General features: G+C 39.2%; 1 protein-coding gene and 1 long non-coding RNA gene across 7 annotated transcripts in view; one reads left to right on the top strand and one right to left on the bottom strand.

Moving 5' to 3' along the window:
* The first annotated feature begins 2536 nt into the window (after positions 1–2536).
* Positions 2537–7355, top strand: LOC138972927 (uncharacterized). The gene is made up of 3 exons (XR_011457816.1): positions 2537–2893; positions 6192–6595; positions 7219–7355. It is a non-coding gene; the product is annotated as an uncharacterized lncRNA (long non-coding RNA).
* The window catches only part of LOC138972919 (uncharacterized), a 93759-nt gene continuing 77701 nt past the window's right edge, over positions 6903–22960 (bottom strand). For 4 of the 6 annotated variants that reach the window (XR_011457812.1, XM_070345580.1, XM_070345583.1 and 1 more), the window contains one exon: positions 9515–11569. Coding sequence is in view for 4 of the 6 variants with exons in the window: in XM_070345580.1 (XP_070201681.1) it covers positions 11323–11569 (247 nt within the window). In the remaining 2 variants the exon portion in view is untranslated. Of the gene's footprint in view, positions 7423–9514; positions 11570–22960 lie in introns of those variants that run through there. The other 2 variants (XM_070345582.1, XR_011457813.1) reach the window with 2 other exon arrangements.

Here is a 22960-nt window from a genome sequence, read left to right as displayed (position 1 = left end):
CACCCTGAAAAGCCCTCCACCCCCTCCCTTCTATAGTACTGATAATCGCCCTGAGGTACTTTACATTCATTGGATCAAATTCGTTCAACCAACAATTTGTATTTAAACTTACAAAATGTCCTTCATCCTACAATCTCATTCAAGGGACGTAACCACTCTGTGCACGTTTTCGAAGACATGGAATTATGTGGTGAAATATATTACATTTCATCACAAATTTACTTCACTTTCATGAAACTGACATGCTTTTCTCACTTTAATTAGTGTACTTCTTTAATAGGACCAGGACATTTTATCCCCGAGTACGCAGTAGGAGGGTCCAGCAGACTTTAATTGTGTGTGTGTCTGTCTGTCTGTGTGTCTCGACTTAACAGCTTATTGCTGGGAAACTACTGGGCGCAGTTCGTTCAAAAGTTGATACACTAACTTGATAATTGGTCCGATTGATCGTATTAAAACTTCATAATGTTACCTGGGACCTAAATGCGAAATAAATCACAAAAACGACTCTTAACGGTGGGCGCAATTCGCGGTGGGATAGAACTGCCGTTCGGCTGATAGAACCGCCGAACACGTCACACAGTGACGAGAAAAGCATGCGTATCGCATGCGAGACGATTTGCAAGCCAGCCAGCGGGTGGGGATTTGGTCTCGCTGAGACTGAAAGAGAGACAGAGAGCACGAGAGATAGAGCGACAGGGACACACAGTGATTCAAGGTGCACAACTCTAGTAAAGTTGTCGTAGCACGTCCGCCTATGGCCAAAATGATCCGGGTTCGATTCCCGGCATAGGCGGTCTATTTTTATTTTTTTTTTTAATTCTTGTTTACTATTGTTTATTGTAATTCAATCAAGTTTGCGTTTTAATGAAACAGATCCTGTGATTGGTCAGAATGCCCCAACTCATTAAAAATTACAGGTGACTAATTGTCGATAGCCACTCGCTAAAAAATCCATTAACAACCTGCTGGCGAGGCGCATTGATACAGCCTCAACTAGTCTCGGTTAGCTTTGAGGGTCATTTTACAAGTAGGAAATATGAAGTACCAACGAAATACCGAGACCATAAGGTATGCGAAGTGATGACGCCGAATACGTGACCTAAGTTGATGCATGAATTCTTCCGGACTACGTCAGTCAATTCCAAAGATCGCTTTTGTGATGAAAAGAATTTGTTTTGAGTTTGCTGTCCAGAAACCCGTCAAAAAAGAAGGGAAAATGTATGTGAAAGAAAACAAAACAGGAGCAGAGTGATACGATAGGAATACAGAGACATATTTCTTGGGACTTGACCCTTGCAGGTAGGTGGACTGAAAGTAGTGTGTGAACAGAACAGAACCAATTCTGTCTGTTTACCATCGCATGAAAGCAGGAAAGAGATCGTCGTCAGATTGAATTACAATAACATTAACACGCTTCCATTTGAAACTTCTCGGTCTTCATCGTGGATTGACGCCCTCCCAAAGTCTAATTGAAGCCCTCCGTCGCTTCGCTCCGTCGGGCTTCAGTTACCTTTGGTCGGGCGTCAATCCCCGATGAAGACCTCGAAGTTTCAAATGGAAGCATGTTAATGTGTAATTATGAACGTTTTAATGTTTAATTTTACTCTAATAGTTTTTTTAATTGTGTAAAATAAATAAATATTATTTTTTTTTTTAAATCCACGTGCACAAGACAAAAACTTTCATACTGGGGGAGCGAGCCAGTCTGAAGAGTACTCGGGTCCAGCGCCAGCGTTTTTTATTTTAGTCTGGGTTATATCTCGAATGGAAATTCTGAGGTCGGGAGTAGTCTGAAGTCGTCACATTGATTCCAATTTCGGGTAGCCCTTCGCCAGAGGATCGAGAATACTCGGGAATGGTTTCTCAGGAAAATATCAAAGTATCCAAGACTCGGAAGCGCGTTACCTAAATGCATGCACATAATAAGTATATGATGATATGACATAACTGCATTTCTTGCTGAGAAGCAGCATGATACAAAAATAGCTGCAATGCAAGTTACTGTACAAAATAACGGTCAGTGCAAGGGAATACATTCATAGCAACGATTCAGGCGCACACACAAGGCTTTCGCAAAGAATAGAGCGCATTCACGTGCGTGCGTGCGCGTTTGTATATGTGTGTGCGTGCATGTGTGTGTGTGTGCGTGCATGTGTACGTGTGGGTGCGTGCATGTGTATTTGTGTGTGAGTGTGTGTGTGTGTGTGTGTGTGTGTGTGTGTGTGTGTGTGTGTGAGTGTGTGTTTGTGTGTGTGTGTGTGTGTGTGTGTGTGTGTGTGTGTGTGTGTGTGTGTGTGGCGTTTGGGCTTCTGTTCATGTTCAATGTTTGTTTATTTTGTAGGACCACACAAAGACTGGCCGATCAACCTTCAACAATGCCAATGATTCCGACAAAGTCACAACAGGAACGTGATATACATTCATCACAAGCAGATGCTCCTAGTGACCCACGTGCACCAAAACCAACGGTCACAAATCAGCCGCAAGCTGAACACCAGGATCGTTTGCCAGCTTTATCAGAAAAGGTGGCCTGCATTTTATTTTGTATATTCTTGAAACAAAACAATTATCTCTCATATTAAACCCTGACTGTTCTTCCCTCAAGTTGAGCAAGTCAGTGTAGGAGGGTCAGTCGTTATGTTTTGCAATCTGTTTCACATCAACACTCACAACTAATCTGACAAATTACATATTCTGATAGCAACTGTTTAATGTACGGTAATATTTTCCTGTGTCTTCTAGGTTAAGGACTGTGTCCGTTGCTTCAAGCTGTCAGACAGAGAAAGTGAACGGTTGATGGACCACTTTAGTAAAGAGGTGAATGCAGGCAAAACATCAATGAATATCGATATGTCTTCTGCTGACATAAAGTCTTTGGAAGATAAAACAGGTGAGTTTAAACAGACGAGTAACATTATTATACACAAAATCGGATATGTTGTCAAGGGTTTCTCCCACATTTTAATCTGCAGTGTGTCGAACACAACTATGCGCATAGTTTAAGATCAACTTTTATTTCACTAAAAAAACAGCTTATTTATTTTAAGAAATGTTTGGGTGACAGGTCAAACAAATCTTATCCAGCTAATAATTATACAGGTTTGATTATAAGGCTGGATAAATCTAGACTTCTCATTCTATCCAGGGAAGTTTGGGATAAAACTTGAATTGAGATCTCAACCAATTGACATTTTTGTGTAACCTTCCGTTTTCACCAGTTGAAGTCTCAATTCTGATCTTAGCTGGTTGAGATTAGAAGTGTGATTCTGCCCAACTATATTCAGGTTCTGGCATGAATAATCTATTTATAGATCAGTGTGTGTTTATTTTGTACACGCTTGTGCACATACATAATTATGCTCCATTTCTTGCATTGCAATTAGGCATGATCCAATCAAAATGATCGCACCTTTTTACATTTAGTCAAGTTTTGACTAAAATAATCTGTTGATATAGAGGGGGAATCGAGACGAGGGTCGTGGTGTGTGTGTGTGTGTGTGTGTGTATGTGTGTGTGTGTGTGTGTGTGTGTGTGTGTGTAGGTGTGTGTGTGTGTGTGTGCGTGTGTGTGTGTGCGTGTGTGTGTGTGTGTGTGTGGGTGTGTGTGTGTGTGTGTGTGTGTGTGTGTGTGTGTGTGTGTGTGTGTGTGTGTCTGTGTGTGTGTGTGTGTGTAGATCAGTTCCGAGAAAACTTCTGGACCGATCTTCATGAAACTTCACATGACAGTTCCTGAGTATGATATCCCCAGATTATTTTTTTTCTTTTTCCCGATAAATGTTTTCGATGACGTCATATCCGGCATTTAGTAAAACTTGATGCGGCACTGTCACGCCCTCATTTTTGAACCACATTGGTTGACATTTTGGTCAAGTAATCTTCGACGAAGCCCGGACTTTGGTATTGCATTTCAGCGTGGAGGCTTACAAATTAATTAATGAGTTGGCTAATAAAAGTTGTCATTAAATGAAATTGTCACAAACACATTCAAAACTGCTTAAGCAATTGCATCGTTTTCTTCATCACATTCTGAATCAAAATATATATATACATATGTTATGTTTACTCTTAAAATGGGATCACACTTAACGAAAATAGGTTAATTAGTGCTACTCTTAAAATGGGATCACAATTAACGAAAATAGGTTAATTAGTGCTACTCTTAAAATGGGATCACAATTAACGAAAATAGGTTAATTAGTGCTACTCTTAAAATGGGATCACAATTAACGAAAATAGGTTAATTACTGCTACTCCTAAAATGGGATCACAATTAACGAAAATAGGTTAATTAGTGTTACTCTTAAAATGGGATCACAATTAACGAAAATAGGTTAATTAGTGCTACTCTTAAAATTGGATCACAATTAACGAAAATAGGTTAATCCGTGCTACTCTTAAAATGGGATCACAATTAACGAAAATAGGTTAATTAGTGCTACTCTTAAAATGGGATCACAATTAACGAAAATAGGTTAATTAGTGCTACTCTTAAAATGGGATCACAATTAACGAAAATAGGTTAATTAGTGCTACTCTTAAAATGGGATCACAATAAACGAAAATAGGTTAATTAGTGCTACGATTAAAATGGGATCACAATTAACGAAAATATGTTAATTAGTCCTACTCTTAAAATGGGATTACAATTAACGAAAATAGGTTAATTAGTGCTACGATTAAAATGTAAGAAATCAATCCAAAAGCATATAGATATAATATATGTTATTCAAAACAAGCTCAGAAAGTTCAAAAGAATACCGGAAAGAGCGCTTGCCTGCTTGCCGCAGTACGCTATTGCGCTAATCTGCCTCGTCAATTTCACTTCGTGTTGCACGGAAAAACGGCCGCGGGGATTGACGAGGCTGTATTGTCTCGGTTAAAAAAAAATGCAGTGCGTTCAGTTTTATTCTGTGATTTCAACAGCTTGACTAAATGTAAAAATTTCGCCTTACCGATTTGTTTTACAACTGTTTTAGCTCACTGATCACAACAAATCAAAGTATCCGTTGACAGAACAAACCTTATTCTGTATCCCTTTCCAATAGGTTGACATTAGACTTTTACATCATAAAACAATACGTTTCAAAATACATTCCATTTTGTTGTGCTTGAAAATGGAGTCTTTCAACAAGCACTATGGAAAGCGCGTCGTTGCATCCGGGTAATGGAACAATGAACATTGTTTTGCACAAATCTGCAGACAGTTGCAAAGGCAAACAGTGCTGCGTATTCTACAATACGGGAATTGAAGTGGTACCTACAAACTGTTTTGTTAAAAAGGAGAAACTCTGGCTTCTGAAGCTTCAAACAAGAATAATCCAACTTGACAAGGAAAACCCACAAGTGTTCTTAGTGATATGGAAGTTGCGGATTCGGAAACGTTTACACAAAATGATGGCCGCAAAAGCTGACAGGGAAACATAAGAAACAATGGGCACGTAATCTGCTCAACGGTTTTAAAGCCTCAGTCACAACGAACCGACGACGCATTTGTGCAAGGACACGACAGAAAATGTGTGCAAATCGTAGATCATTGAACGATCTGTTGTGCCCGTAGCTTAAATATGATTTGTATTCAAGAAATGACTAAGTAAACAATTCAGTCAGTTTTGTATCTGTTGTTAACATTTGAATTTTAGTTAGAACTGTTAGAATTGTAAATATGCATTTTGTGTACGATTCCAAGCTAAAATTCAATCCCATGGCCTGCTTCAAATGTGATGTGCCCGCAAACACACACACACACACACACACACACACACACACACAAACACACACACAAACACACACACACACACACATATGCATACATACTCACCCACACCCATTACCTTCTCTCTATTTCCTGTCTCTCTAAAACTTGTAGTCAACTATTGATCAGTAATAATGGTGAAGGGGTAAGCGGACGTTATGTATTTATGACAAATATGCATCACTGATTTAATCTCATGTATAAACTGTTAAAATTGTGTGTACATTCTAAATTAATATAGGTCTTTTTTTAGTTGGAAGTCTTTTGGAAGTACACGCATGTGTGGGCTTTGGGCACTCACCTGTGTTGTCACATGATTTTATACAGGACACTTTTGTCTCTCAACCCATTGTTGTGATTGTTTTGCTTCATAATCTTAATCCTTAAAGTTTTTGTTCGAACCTTAATCACTAAACACACGTTTGTGGTTGTTGCAGATGCATTTCTTGTGGTAGATCTGAGTGATGATATTCTCAGAGTTCATTATGTTTGGCTTCGGGTTGGGATGGCCGGAAGAAAACCTAAACCTGAGAGTAACCCGGGGGTAGATAAGCCTCAGGATAATCAGACCCGTTTAAATTCTAAGACAACCAGTGACCAAGCAGCCAAAAGGCGTCCGGATGGGCAAAGCAATTCAAACTCAAAAGCAAGAAGTGACAAAGCAGCAGATAAGAGTCGTGGTGGGCAGACCAATCCTCAAACCACCAGTGACCAAGCAGCAGATGGGCAAACCAATTCCACCTCTGAAACCAGCCGGGGCCAAGCAACGCAAAGGGTGCCCGGTACACGCTGTGAGAAATACCGTATCCCGCCAGGCACTCGGCATGGAACAGGCGTACAGGTAAATGTGCCACATAACATACATATGCGCTTGATGAGTTTGCCTTTACTTGTAACTGCTAGATTTTCCAGGGTAATAACAACTGTCAACTCGATCTGACACTATTGCAAAGGCAAGGTTTATAGCAACCACAACTGTTACCACAAAATAACGCTCCTGGTGTCACGAACTGAAAACTGCCTGAACAATCCTTCTCTTTGCGGTCAATGCGCATGCGCTAACATGGGGAGATTAATCAGGTCATGAACAAACTAACCCTAACCCTATCTCTTACCCTAACCTTTACCCTAATCCTAACCCTAACCCTAACCCTAATAGAACCCATGGTTCGTTCGGTCAAACGGTCGTATTTTTTTAAGTCCAAGATTGGCGCATGCGCATTGACCGCAATGAGAAGGATTGTTCAGCAGAGGTTTCAGTTCGTGACACCGGTCTACGTAGAGCAACAGAAAAACAACAACACAAACAGCATTATATTTAATGAGTCGATGTTGAAAAGAGCGCATCATGTTTCAGTCGCAATTCACTGCGTTTTTGTTTTCGTCCCAGCAATCATCCTTTTCGGCCGAAGGCATTCTGATCAAGCGCAGAAGTCAACATTTCTTTTTCGTTTTCTGTTCCAGTTGTTTGACTTCGTAGCGCAGTCTGTCAAGGGGTTCGTGAAGAAACTGAAGCTCTCTGGACAAAACTGTTTGGTCGGGTTTGTCTTCTCATTCCCATGTAAACAGGACCAGCATCTGACAAAGGCGCGCCTTACTAAGTGGACCAAACAGTTTCGCTGTGACGGTGTTGTGGACGAAGAGGTCGGGGAACTTCTTCGAAATGCGCTGCAAATCAAGAAGATTGTACGTATTGAATGAGTCTCTCTGTCTGTCTCTCTCCCACTGTTTCTCTTTTTGTCTGTATCTCCTTGTCTGCATGTTTTTATGTATGCCTGTATGTATGTCTGTCTGTCTGGCTGGCTGTGTGTCTCTCTCTCTCTCTCTCTCTCTCTCTTTCTCTCCCTCCCTTTCTCTCTCTTTCTCTCTTTCTCTCTCTCTCTCTCTCTCTCTCTCTCTCTCTTTCTCTCTCTTTCTCACTTTTGCTTTCGCCCTCCCTCCCTCTCTGAGCTAGCGTCAATGAAATAACATCACCTCTGTTGAATACACTCTGTGAGTGCACATGTATCTTAAGGAAGGCAGAACCTACGTCACAGACTCGCTTGCAGGAGGTACAAAGGAATAACTCGAAAGAACAAGAAAATTTATGGTTGTTTAATTTAGCTAACTATCCAGCCACCATTTCTTGTAACTTGGAACTTAAATTCGTGGTTAAATTCGATTCGGTAAAAAACTGCAAATACACACAAAAAAGACATATATAAGTCACAGAAAATAATATTAATATGTACAATAATACAGTATCAATTAAACCCTGCGATAGAATACATAAACCACAATTCAACTAACATTCACTTGAAAACAATGAAATAATCTACGAACATTTAATAACATACAGAGAGTGGCCGACAACCCTTAATTCCTAAAACACCATAGTCTCCAAAATTGTCAAGTAACGAAACATACAACTGCGATAATAACTATCCCGTTGAGAACACATACACATGACTACAGTTATCGAAAAAGACATAAACAATACCTTCCTAAAACTATTGACCTTCAAAAGAGAAAAAATAACAACACCTACCAAAACTACCAACGCACTAAAACTCTGTTGACTGAGACGAACACACAAAGACAAACATTAGAAAACAACAAGTCTTAACTAACAAAACAATATTTTACCTTTGCGCCATCAGGCAGGAACTCATAACTCATAACTCATAACTCATAACATTTTATTGATCCAACAAAGGAAATTAATTTAGTCATCAGCACATATAGGTCATTAATTAATAACTATAAAAGAATAAAAGAAGAAAATTCATAAAACCCATGATATAAAAATACCCTTTTTTCTTGCACACCTGACACACCGACACACCAATACACATGCATACATGCCTACATACATACCTACATACATACCTACATACATACCTACATACATACATACATACATACATACATACATACATACATTCCATGTTAAAGTGTAGTTAATAACATCACAGTAATTATATCATTGTTTGGATTAACAGATAAGTTTTTATGTAAATGATGATAACAACAATCCATAATTAACGCTATTGCACTACCAAGGAAGAGACCAACCAAACACATAAAAACCAATAACAGTAATCATCATCAGTTATCACAGGTAGTTAGACTCAATTGGGCAAAATATAGTGTCAACACCATCACAACAAAGCTAGAGCTCATTTTCACAGCACTAGTTATGATCAAAGGTCAAACAGTCATCAAATCATATTAAATCTATCACTAAGAGGTAAATTTAAAAGGCATCACTGATAGTCTGTGGCCAGGACGATGGCTCGGTTGCTGTTAAAATATCTCACAGCTGCAGGAAGAAAAGAACGCCGAAAACGCTCCGTTCGACACCTAGGCATGAGAAACCGAGCGTTCCGTGTGATGCGGAGATCCATCAGTGCGTCGTGGAGGGGATGCCCTGGGTCGAACAGAATAGCTCTGGACTTACTGGCAAGCCTTCTTTCGACAAGGACTTCAAGGGTGTCAAGGCTCTGGCCTACAGTAGAACTTGCTTTCTTTATCAGCCTGTTCAGCCTGCCAGTGTCCCTTGCAGTGACATTCCCTCCCCAACACACTGATGCAAACACCATCACACTGCACACCATACTCTGATAAAACATGTACAGCATCTTGTTACACACATGGAATGATCTCAGCTTGCGCAGGAAAAACAATCTTGACTGCGTCTTCTTAAAAACAGCATCAACATGATTAAACCAGCTTAGCTTGTTATCTAGAACTACACCTAAATACTTGTACTCGCTGACTATCTCAATCGCATCACCTTTGATGACTACAGGATGGACAGTGTTTTTCTTTTTGCGAAAATCAAAAATCATTTCCTTCGTCTTGCTTGCGTTTAGTACTAAAAAGTTGGAATCACACCAAGACACAAAATCATCAATACGTTCTCTATACAAGCTCTCATCACCATCAAGAATAGTACCAACCACGGCAGAGTCGTCAGAAAATGTCTGAAGATGACATGTTCCTCATGAAACACACAAATCCGTGGAAATCACAAGTATAAAACACAGCGGGTTCGCTACTAACAAAAAAGCAACCTCCTCCTTCCAGACTCAGAAACGTACTAACGTAAAAAGGACAGTTATCCTCGACATCGACTTAATATGTTAATGAGGCTAAAAACCGAAAACTATTCAAAACTAATATTTGGACACACCCAAACAATGCTGCTATAGCAGGTTCGAAAACGTTATGGCAAAAAGATATAGACAACATACCGAAATAAATACACCCAACTACGCCTGATACCTGATAACATGGACTGCACGGATCATGATAAGCCAAAACAGGGTCGCCTGTTCATAACTGCGGAAAAGAGCAAGGCATAGCCGCTCAAAACGTGCTAACTAAAACTATGCCAAGTTGGTCAAAAATACAAGGTGAGCGTTACTCAAGTCTTGTGACCTTCGTGCATCCAGAAAACATAACAAACTACGATGCTTCGTCGAGCACACGTACATCACGCAAATAACACGTGGACGAAACCAAACAACAGTCACACACGAAACCGGCCGTGAGCAACGGCAGGCACACACTCTGCCTAGACCACTGCTGGTACAGATGTATATACTATCAACATCGAATTAAAGAACAAAACAGTACACATTATTTGAAAAAAGTTATTGTACAAATCAGTGTGTGTGTGTGTGTGTGTGTGTGTGTGTGTGTGTGTGTGTGTGTATGTGTGTGTGCTTTTTATATTTAGTCAAGTTTTGACTAAATATTTTAACATCGAGGGGGAATCGAAACGATGGTCGTGGTGTATGTGCGTGCGTGTGTGCGCGTGTGTGTGTGTGTGTAGAGCGATTCAGATTAAACTACTGGACCGATCTTTATGAAATTTGACATGAGAGTTCCTGGGTATGAAATCCCCGAACATTTTTTTCATTTTTTTTATAAATGTCTTTGATGACGTCATATCCGGCTTTTCGTGAAAGTTGAGGCGGCACTGTCACGCCCTCATTTTTCAACCAAATTGGTTCAAATTTTGGTCAAGTAATCTTCGACAAAGCCCGGACTTCGGTATTGCATTTCAGCGTGGTGGCTTAAAAATTAATTAATGACTTTGGTCATTAAAAATCGGAAAATTGTAAAAAAAAATAGAAATTTATAAAACGATCCAAATTTACGTTTATCTTATTCTCCATCATTTGCTGATTCCAAAAACATATAAATATGTTATATTCGGATTAAAAACAAGCTCTGAAAATTAAATATATAAACATTATTATCAAAATTAAATTGTCCAAATCAATTTAAAAACACTTTCATCTTATTCCTTGTTGGTTCCTGATTCCAAAAACATATAGATATGATATGTTTGGATTAAAAACACGCTCAGAAAGTTAAAACAAAGAGAGGTACAGAAAAGCGTGCTATCCTTCTTAGCGCAACTACTACCCCGCTCTTCTTGTCAATTTCACTGCCTTTGCCATGAGCGGTGGCCTGACGATGCTACGAGTAAAATGGCATTGCGTTCAGTTTCATTCTGTGAGTTCGACAGCTACTTGACTAAATATTGTATTTTCGCCTTACGCGACTTGTTTTATTTTATTTGCATGTTTTTCCTTCTTTGACAGTGGTGTTTTGCAAGAAGTTTTTGTATGCGATTTTCCTCTCTCTTATATACAGCCCTGCCATATGGAGCTCACAAATATCGTCAGCGACGACGTCAGCACACTTGTTTGGGTCGCTCGTGATCATACGGATCCAAGCTGTAAGATTGCACTGATCCTGACTAATGGTTTTTACGCATGTTATGAAAAAGGACGACAGAGCACTGGCCCGGAAAACAGTCCTGGTGGGAAACAAACACACAAGGTAACAACTTTTTGTTACCACTTTCTTTCTTTATTTGGTGTTTAACGTCGTTTTCAACCATTCAAGGTTATATCGCGACGGGGAAAGGGGGGAGATGGGATAGGGGAAAGGGGGTATATGGGATAGAGCCACTTGTTAATTGTTTCTTGTTCACAAAAGCACTAATCAAAAAATTGCTCCAGGGGCTTGCAACGTAGTACAATATATGACCTTACTGGGAGAATGCAAGTTTCCAGTGAAGGACTTAACATTTCTGACATACTGCTTGACTAAAATCTGTACAAACATTGACTATATTCTATACAAGAAACACTTAACAAGGGTAAAAGGAGAAACAGAATCCGTTAGTCTCCTCTTACGACATGCTGGATAGCATCGGGTAAATTCTTTCTCGTCCCAACCAATATGGGACTCCCCCTAACCCGCGTTTTTTTTGTTACCACCCTGCATCCCTTGACAATGTTTATTATATATACAGGATGACACACAAAAACGTACAATGATTCATGTTGCTCTTAGATATGTTTCTGAACATACTTGTACTGCATATGCCCATGAAGTGCACAGAAGACCTGGGCAGTTATGAGGACATCAGTAAGACTGATGCGCTGCTAGTCAGACATTAGTTAACAGCAAATGTATTATCATTGGTGTTTTCTATCCTGAATTAAAAAGTGTATTGCTATGTTGTTTTTGAATTGAAAATGTGACCAAAAAAACAACAACTATATAAACATGTTATCGATTGACGGGGTTCGGCCAGCCATAATGTACTTGTCATGGTGAAGACTGATGCAGTGGGTTCATCTTATAGGCCGAGAGAATGCCAGGATGTTTTAACATTGCTTTGTGCAGCGTGTTATACTTTCCTTTCATTGATCAATAAATAGCACTTATTAAATCTCAGCTTAAATAATTGTGCTGTTGCAGATGATACAAAAAACTGATTTTGGAGCAATTGTCGAAAACCAAGGCATAATTGAGTCTTTCCAAACTGTCTTTGATAAAGAGCTTGACAGATGTTCAATTGACCCTGGCAGCAGGATGTGAGTATTGATTAAACATGTTGAAGCTGACAAAGTGTAATACAGTACATGTTGTATTTCTCACAAAGAGAATCATGATTCTAAGATATGAGTGTGTAGCGATTTCTACGAGTATGTTTACTACCTTAACGTGACTATACTGATGAGGTTTACTTATTTCGAAGGACATGATTAAACAAACAAAATAAGAAACCAGTAAGTTGAGGCCCAAATTTTGTTGCTTTTGTGTCTTCTCTGCCGGCTTTGTAAGGTTTAAAAGCGAAACTTAAACTGAACACAAGTGAACAGTTTAAGTGTTTGGCTAGCTTTGATTATAGCTTTAAAAAAAAGTAACACCTTCGCAAATGCTTGTTTGTTATGAATATTTAGGGGAAGTGAAACTGCAAATCGAAAAAACCCACCTATTTCATTGCCAGAAGTACGATTTCAGTTAGCTGTTTTTTTGTTTCTGTTTTAAATCAAACAATAACATTACGTTCAGTGTATGCATACATATATTCACGTGTACACAATGTAGGGCAGGAGAAAGGTGACCATAGCAACTGTTAGAACTATGAAACAAAGAAAAGCTAGTGCTCTAAATATATATGTATAAGTATGCTTGTTATTGTCTCAGTGGCATCGCGTGTTATTGCTTGTGTTCAGCGACCTTACCTTTTTTTTCGCAATGGCAATGCGTATTATTGCTTGTGTTCAGCGACCTTACTTTTTTCTTGCAATGTCAATAATGCAAGTTGGGTTTAATATGATTGTGTATATGCTATCTTACAGTTATGTATCATGTGTTTCAGTATGGAGAAGATGGTCAGCATAATGTACCTCGGAGAGATCGTCCGTTTGATCCTTGTGGATCTGGTATCCAAGGACCTGCTCTTCCAGGCTACATTGTCCGAGTCCAGTGGCGTTTTCAAGAGAGATGCATTTAATGATGGACATGTCTCGCTCATAGAATGGTTGGTGTTATGTCGTACTTGGTCATATTTTTTTTCCAAGACAGCAATATAGGCAACGACTATGATGTTACGATCGTAAACGTCGCTATTACTGTTGAAGTTGCTGTTCTTCTTATGCTGTTTTGTTGTTGCATCGTCGTTGTTAAGGGACACACAGTACATTGTGTAAAAGTTGCTAGGAATATTTTAACATTATGCCTAACTGCATTAATTGTTTTGATCAAGCTTTTAAAAATCAAAATATAAGGCCTGTGCTAGTCGAAGGAAATTCAAATGTGAAAACAGTCAAAACGGTTTTTATTCCTGCAATGAATTTGTAATACAATGTTTTTGTGAGGTTTGTGTTTTTTCAATATAGGTTCCGGTACAAACATTTAAGAAATATTCATGTTGGCATCATAGTAGTTACGTGTGGAGCAGTTTTCCTACTGTGGATGTTATTAATTCTGTGTAACTACATCGTTAGTCGGCGGAAAACCGTAACAATTGTAGGTAGGAACAAAGTGTTATTTACACTCGGAAAACATCTATTTTTGTCTGTTCGGCTTTGCAGATATGATTGTCTTTGGGGGCACTCTTTATAACATTTACTCTGATATATAGTTTTGCCTAGTGTTTTATTTCTTATTCCCTGTACTTCTAAGTCTGTCTGCTGTCTACTACCCTCTTTTGCCTAACACTGGCGGCTTGGCTTGTCTCTACAAGAAGAAACTCACGAGAAGAAAAGACGACTTCTACAAGACAAGAAAAATCGCTCGGACGAACAAATGGAGCCCATTCTCGTTGTTGTTTTTCTAAGAAACTGTTTAGTACATACCGAACTAGAAAAGTGATCATTTCAATTCAAACGAATACATGTCATACAACGTTATCAAAGTTACAGTTTTATACAAATTCCCGGGTCGCCTTTATAAGGCAATTATCAAAAGCAAATATAATGCGAAAGAACTAAGCTAGCTATTCTTTCATCCCCAGAGAACTTACTCTAATGCGAGACTCTGCATATCGAGCTAGCTAGTGTGTGTGGTTTTTTTTATTTTTTTTTATCACGAACAGGATCTTTTGTGACTAACTATCTAAAAGAAAACTTCGGACACCTATTTAATTCATGTGGGCACTTTATGTAAAAGAACCGTTCTTCATTACAGGGGTATTTTAAGGATGGCCTAAGACCTCTACATCACTATTTTAGTTGGAAATAACCAGTTGGCACACCAACTATTCTGTTCCAATTTAGACCCTTACATCTAAATCATCGTCCACCTATATACGTGTAAAATACGTGATCAGACCAGCAAGCCGAAGGCACTATCTGTATCACGCAGGTTCCCTAATTTTAATTCCCACCTATCTAGCTAGGTTAGGACCGCTCAATCAAGCATCATCTGATGCTCTAACAGTCTGGGTGTTTTTTTTCTATCTACGATATTTCCATCTATCTAACATTTAGAACCTCTACTGGTGTTTGAGGTAAACAAGCCCGCAGCATGCACATTTGTCCTTTGAAGCTGTCTAATACCTATGCTGAACTATCGTTAGGAATGAACAAGACTCTCTAAGTTATTGTACCGCTAGGTTTGCCCTATTCTATCCCACAGAAGATGCACAGTATCTTCTTCTGTTCCCTATTCTCAATATTGATCTAGTCTACCCTGCCTCTTCTCTCTCTCCCGATTCTAACGCCCTGTCCTTTCCTATCGCCCTATTCTAGCCTCCTTCTCTCTCCTTATTCTAGCCTCCTCGAACCCATTATAATCTCTCCTAGTTATAGCCTAAGCTATTCTAATGCGTGTCAGAACTTCATTCTCCACTGTCTTTTATATCAATATGAATAACAATATATTATAAACAAGCACACGGAACCAGAGGCGGATTGGCTGACCAAAAAAGAACAGTAACCGCACTAATGACAAAACATTACGCAGACAATATAGTCCGCCGATTTTTTCATAACTTTCACACTTGCTGATCACAGCAAGCGCTCCTTTAATAACAAACTTCAATATTAAGCCAATCCACGAAACTATCTTGATCGAATAACCATCATTTCACCCTTGCTTGATACATTATGTTTCTTCAAACTTGCTCACTGATCGATTAGCGGTCAACGTCATTGCCACAACGAAGAGTTGTTATGGCTTTCGCGTTACCTGACCAAGTTGACAACTATATTTCAATGACTTCAAAACGTATTTCAAACAACTTTCGTCCACATGTCTACCCTTTATCCTATTAAATGACACATATTCCCAATGTGTATGCATTTTTACTGATAAACAACATTAAGACCGTCCAAAATCCCATCTCCCCCTTTCCCCGTCACGATATAACCTTGAATGGTTGAAAACGACGTTAAACACCAAATAAAGAAAGACAGAACCGTCTAAAATGGTCGACCGAAGCAGAAACCGAAAGTGATATTACCTCCCTTGCATCGTTTATCGATCTCGTTCTACCTTGGTTTCCAAACCAAATATACTTCGTTTTAAAGGCTGGGGCCAGCGATAGCATGACAGAGGTTAAGTCTGCATGCCATGGCAGTCCCGAACCTTCAATCATTTATTAATTGCTATCTAACGCTAACTTGTTCAAACATGGCTCCTCCGCCACACCTGCATTATATGACTGATGTGTCACGTATGACACAGAGGAAAGACAAAATCACCGCTTTTTCAAATACATATTTAGATAAATGAAACCCGTTACTGCAAGTTGTTTTCAACCTTGTATTAATGGATAAGTGCAAAGTGTATGAACAGTGACTGTGCGAGTGCGAGCGTGTGTGCGTGTGAATGTGTGTGTAGCAGGTGCAGCTGTTAGCAGCTCTACAGCAGATTATCTTCTTCCACAGTTACACGAGTAAGGACTTCGCTCACACAAGACATGTGCTGACTCAGTTAGGACTGACAGACTGCACAGATGAAGACTGCAGGATCGTGCAGTACGTTACGAGAGCCGTCTCTGAACGTGCAGGCCGTATTGCTGCAATAGGTAAGTCAGGAGCAATTAATGTGGTGCAGTAAAAACAGTTTGCCATTCAAACAAACAACGGATGTAGTAAGAACTATGCAAGTATTAAAAAAGAGTGGTATATATGAAAATGGTTGCTTTTTTTCTGTGAGTACCTGAACATAATCTCCGCCAAGCTTCAAACGGACTTTTTTTCGGGCGCTAATGACACATAGCAGGTTTTAATGGAAGCATACCAATGTATGACTTGTTTTATATATCCTTTGTTTTACTCGTACGCAGGTCTTGCGGCACTCATCAATTGTATAAATCAACCTGATGTGACGGTCGCTATCCCCGGCAAGTCACTGGAGACATATCATCAGCGTTTCAAACTGTTTTTGGAAACAAGGTTGAAAGGGCTTGTGAAACCAGGACTCACGGTGAGCGGGCCAATACTGTCTGTAGCCATTGATGTTTTCCTTTTTTGACTGATTCCGTACTGAAACTGTCTTCCCTTCTACGTAGTGTCTTTTTTTTCTTTTTGCAAATGTTGTGCCCATTGGCACTATGGCTTTTCGGTTTTATTAGGCAATGGCAGGCAGACCAATGTGAATGTTGATTACTTCATAACTATAACGCCTACATCATTGTTGCTAACTACACACTTCCTATGCCTATGAAGTTGGCAAACAAAAGTGTGCACGCTGTGTCAGCGTGGGGAGCCTTCACCGTTCTTTTTGTTCAGAGAATGAAATTTAAGGAGCCAACGTCAGACTAACAGGATGTAATGCTTTACTAAAGGGATACTTTGAAAATATGAGCTCCCTGTTGTGATGAAATTCAAGTTTTACGCCCTCACGGCAAAGCCATTAGCGGCATGTTCCCGGGTTTTAGCCCGAATTTAGATGAGATACACAAGTGTATGCGTGTTTAGGTGGTATCACCCATCTGCACTTATGGCAGAATGACCGAGGTCTTTTACGTGCCACTGTGGTGACACGGGGGTGGGAGTTGGATACCGTCTCTGGGTCTGCACATAAGGTTGACCTGTGTCCGTTCCTGCCCGGATTCGAACCAGCGACCTTTCGATCACAAGTCCAGTGCTCTACCACCTGAGCTACCCGGGCCCCCAACTCCCTGTTTTGATTACTGTTAGTCTTTTGAATGTGTTCCCGGTCTTGAAGACACACACACAGGAAGAGCATATATAGTTTATATTTCTTTCGTAAGCTCCTATGTCTGTGCATGTACTGTTACTCTTTCAGCTGGCTTTTGTTAGCAGATAAGATCCGTATTTGTTTCAGTTCAAGATCGTGTCATCGTGTGACGGAATTGAAATGGGCACAGCTCTAATCGCATCAGCCCTTTCATCGCACTGGGATATATCCAAGGATACTACAGACCAGAATGGGACGACGAACAACTTTAACAAGAAAACAACAAAAGAAGAAGACAAAGAAAAAAAAGAACAGTAATAAAGGAAACATATACCTAGACTACACCAGTAACACCAAATACTACCTCGGCAAAAAAACTATGATGCAAATCACATATATCTATAGATAAAATATGTCGCTTTTATCACTTGCAAGTACATATGGATGATCACCAGTTCTATATGCATAAATTATATAGGAACATGTTTTTAATATCCGTTTTGCATCATTGATTTGCTGAATGCATGAACAATTCCAGCCAATAGAATCAGAAGAATAGTCTTGTCAATATTCATCAATGCCTTGAAAAATAAACCTTGAAATAATGTTGAACTTTTCGGCAGAGCATGAGCCGTTTCCCAGTCTCCAGTTTATGGATAATAATTGTAATCAACATTTTAATTATTTCAGTTATTTCCTGGGGTAGTTTTGGTGCGAGGTTTAATCAAACAAAATGAGCAATTAATGTTATGTTTGTGGAAACTCTTTGGCATATTTGGCCCATCCCTTAGAACTACTCTCCTCCAACTAAGATGCAACATAGCAAGTGCCTGAGCCAATCAGAACAAAAATGCTTTCCGACTGTCCTTGGGTATGGCTTTGCCCTCTGATTTCACAGCTTTCTTGAGGTCCTTGATGCGGTGAAACTTCTTTGTATCAAGTATATGTTCTACAACAAAGAGAATAATAAGTCACAGAAAGAGAGGTCGGGGCTAAAGAGGTCGACTGAGAGTCGAAACTGGGTTCTTTTCGTGTTCTATGAACTGAGTCGCGGCCCTTAGTCTGTGCGGACGTGCATTGTCTTGAAGGAGACTGCATGGCGTTCTGGGTTGAATGATTTTGCGCTGCATAACGGTTGATCTCCTGAATTGATTTTGAAATTAAGTTTACTGCATAGTATGTGTTGGTTGCAACCCTAGTAGTAGCCATATTATTGATAGCAACGCAACCGGTGGCTGAACAATAGTGTACATACATTTGTTTCCGAATTGAACCATGTTAATGCCACTAATCATTTTGGCCAAGGCACGCTTTTTTGCTACGTTTACTAATCTAAACAACGAAGTGACTGTGGTAAGATGAACAAAGTTAAAAAAACAAAGGATTACTGTACTCACCAATACAAAGACGACACAAGACGATTACGAATTTTCGCTTCTGGAAGCTTCATCAGGAAAAAGAACACAAAAGACAACAAAAAGCAGACGCAACACGGAACGAACAGGGTTTGAAAGAAAATGGAGGGGAAACACGCAAAAAGGGGAAGGAACTCTAGGAACGGAAATGAATGAAAGGGGAGAGAAGTGGTTGGATGATGTCTACTAATGATTATGTGGAAGGGAACCACTGGCTTATATTCAGTGACTAAAGCCGCCACATGTTTTGAGTCCATTTGGTTCAAAACGGTAGATCACCTGCGATGTGTACCAGTTTCTTCTTCAGTTCCCCTATCAGCTTATGGGGCACTCTGTTTTACAGGCAGCTGTTGAAGGTCAATACCATTGTGCAAGAGAATTATCTGGACTGTTCCATTTGAAAGTGTTTCGCTTTATTCTTGATTGTAGCTGAAATCGGCTGGCAAAACATCCTTCAGTTTTCAAATGCCAACAATGTGGAACTCAAATCCCTTAGCTGTTCCTCAGTCTACCTCACCACCATCATTTAAAATAAACCTTAAGGTGTGCATCTCGAAATTGAATTAAGCTTTTAAGTGAAACGTGGTTATGATTGGCAAAACAAAATGTGTGCCTGTTACAAGTGTATGTTGTTGTTTTTTCTGGCTGTTTGTGTGTGCTAGATGCTTTCCTTGCTTGTTCCCAAATGCGTAACTTGTTATTGTATTATCAAATGTGGTTGTACAATCGTAGCTGTGATGTTGTTGTGTGATGTGTGGCAGTGATGTGAGATAATAGTTATGTGCCTTATGCAAATTTTGTTTGGTTGGCTGCTTACATGCTTGTTTTGTATCATATGTGTCTAACGGTTGTACAACCTTAACTGTGTATGCTTTTAACTTTTAAGATGGATTGAGTTTGATGCATTTTATTGTGATAAGTTTAACAGTGCGTGTATTCTTATAGTAGAGTATGCCTGGTTGCTTACTGTTTTATGTGAATGTTTCCTAAAGTCTGTGTTAACTCTGTATTCTATTTTAAATCTTGAATGTATGATCAGTGCTTTGTAATTGCTTTTATTATATGTGTGAAATGTTGAATTTGAATGTTATGTGCTTTTTTGAGACTGTTATCTGGTCGTGAATAGCGCTATATAAAAACGAATGTGTGTGTGTGTGTGTGTGCGTGTGTGTGTGTGTGTGTGTGTGTGTGTGTGTGTGTGTGTGTGTGTGTGTGTGTGTGTGTGTGTGTGCGTGTGTGTGCTTATTAACAAATGATAGATCAATTGTAACTGTGAATACGCATGTGCCTGCAGTGTAAATGCCACAATTTTGTTTATACTATGGCAAAGTATTTTGAGGTGTACATATTTGTCCATTTTCAGGAGATAGATATTGTGTTATACAAATAGTGTTTATCTTTGAATCCTGAATAAACTATGCTGATATGTATGTATGTATGTATGTATGTATGTATGTATGAAAGTATGTATGTATGTATGTATGCATGTATGTATGTATGTATGTATGTATGTATGTATGTATGTATGTATGTATGTATGTATGTATGTATGTATGCATGTATGTATATATGTATGTTGACTGTATTTATGTTGTTTTGCTGCGCACGTTGGGTGTGCTTGGCTGGATTGAATGGAGTGAAAACCGCACAGAGCCTGTCAACACAAATTCCCAAACTCGGGCAATAAATATTCTGTATTCTGTATGTATATATGTAGACTATGAATATATGTATGTATTAACATGTGTGTGTCTGACTATATATATATGTATATTATCTATATATGTATATATGTATATACGTATGTATGTATGTATGTATGTATGTATGTATGTATGTATGTATGTATGTATGTATGTATGTATGTATGTATGTATGTATGTATGTATGTATGTATGTATGTATGTATGTATGTGTCTGTGTGTCTGTGTGTGTCTGTGTCTGTGTGTGTGTGTGTGTGTATACATGTACGTATGGTCTATTAGTGCTGGTGAAAATGGTGTGTGCGCATACTTTTTTACTATTCTAAATTCGCTGATTTGTGTGCCTGTAGCATTGATTCATCAGTAAATAGATTCCTATACAAGTATGTAGGTATGTATGTGTGTTTATATATGAATGCGTGTGTGTGTGTGTGTGTGTGTGTGTGTGTGTGTGTAACCGCAACCAGTGAACTACAAAAGCAGTCAAAAGACATGTTTGGTCCTGATGTGATTAGGTGCACTAGAACGAGCTGTGTGTGCGTGAGAAAGTACAGCTTAAAAAAAAGGTTTTTTGATGACAACTATTCGTTTGTTTTCACAGTTTTTGAAATGAAAGTGTCAACTACAGACAATACATTAAGCCACCTACTCGTTGTGCAAACAGAAGAGTCTTACGAAGTTTCCAGCTGATCTGAAGGAGAAAGATTCACGGGGCCGCATTGTGCGTGAAGCAACGCAAGCGGACTAAAAACTGTCTAGTCCCCTTAAGTTACCTCTCGAACCAATAAGCAATTCATCGTGTCAGAAGCAGTTAATGCTATTGATAACAACAATGATAATATTAATAAAACAAATTAATAATAATCATTAATTAAAACAAAATCCGTCAAAAGCGCTATTCCCCGCCAAATACAAATCTCAGGGCACTTTACAAACAGCAACTTGACATGCAAATGTAACATTTCACACACACATAAAACAGTCAGGCAAGTACAAAGCACCAATCATCAATGCAAGATTGAAAATAATAGTATCTGTTTAACATAGGTTTTGAGGGAAAACACAACCTATCAAACGGTGAACAACCTGACGTACTAGCTATTACAAGACTACAAACACTTTCACATACATCGCACAAATACACATCAAATTCGATTGATTGTAAAAATCAATATACAAGCAATAGAAAGCTATTAACTTAGATTTTATAAACAGCAGCAGCACGTTAAAAAAAAAGGATAAAGCACGTAAATATCTAACCAAACAAACTTAGCATTGGGCACGTATCATCGCCCTTCAGTGCCATGCATCATATATCAACTTCAAAGCTAAGATCTTACAACCCCATCAGATAATACAGTAAAAGGTAAAGGAAAACATGTATTATCTTGCAAATTACATCCACATATTCCATAACAGCTTCAATTCTTCTTATGGGTAAAACGCCAGTTTAAAGAGGTGGGTCTTGAGGTTATTTGTCAATACTGCTGGTGAGGCAAATTGGCAAACAGCTAAGGGAAGTGAGTTCCAGAGTGTTTGGACAGCAGCTGAGGTGAGGCCCTCAGGGACCTGGTTTGTGAGTTGTGCAGGGAGTTGTGTATTGATCCGATTTTCCAAACCGATTTTACTTGGATTTGTTTTTTTGTCGCATGTGTATTTTGTACAGATAAACCGACATACAGATAAACCGACATTTTAGCATAACAATCTCGATAAATAGTTTTTTTTAGCAAAGCAAAGCATTAAAGCCATGCATACCACAAACCAGTTTACTTCATGTTTTTTTGGTTGAACAATGAGTCGGTCTACATGTTCTGCTTTCAGTAATTCTCTCTAATCTGTTACAATAACCCAAGCGGTGGAAAAAGCCATGCTCAGATATCACACGCATTGCCATGATTGCATTCAAGTGTCTCCGTTGACTGGTACACAAATGCACGAACAATACCGGTTCCAACCGGTACCGTGAACGCGTGCCATAATGTTTGTCTTCTAACCGGTTGTATCAGTTTTTGTCGGTATACCGCTGACGCTCTAGTACTAACTACCTGTGCGCATGAGTGTATGGCTGATGTGTGGATGTGTGTGAGATCAGCATTTTTTGCACTGCGATATTACAACAACATGCCACTGAGTCAAATG

The sequence above is a fragment of the Littorina saxatilis genome, linkage group LG8 (genome assembly GCF_037325665.1).
Source record: "Littorina saxatilis isolate snail1 linkage group LG8, US_GU_Lsax_2.0, whole genome shotgun sequence".
Classification (NCBI taxonomy): Eukaryota; Metazoa; Mollusca; class Gastropoda; order Littorinimorpha; family Littorinidae; genus Littorina; species Littorina saxatilis.
Note: the sequence above shows the minus strand (reverse complement) of the source record. Positions and strands in the feature narration are given on the sequence as shown.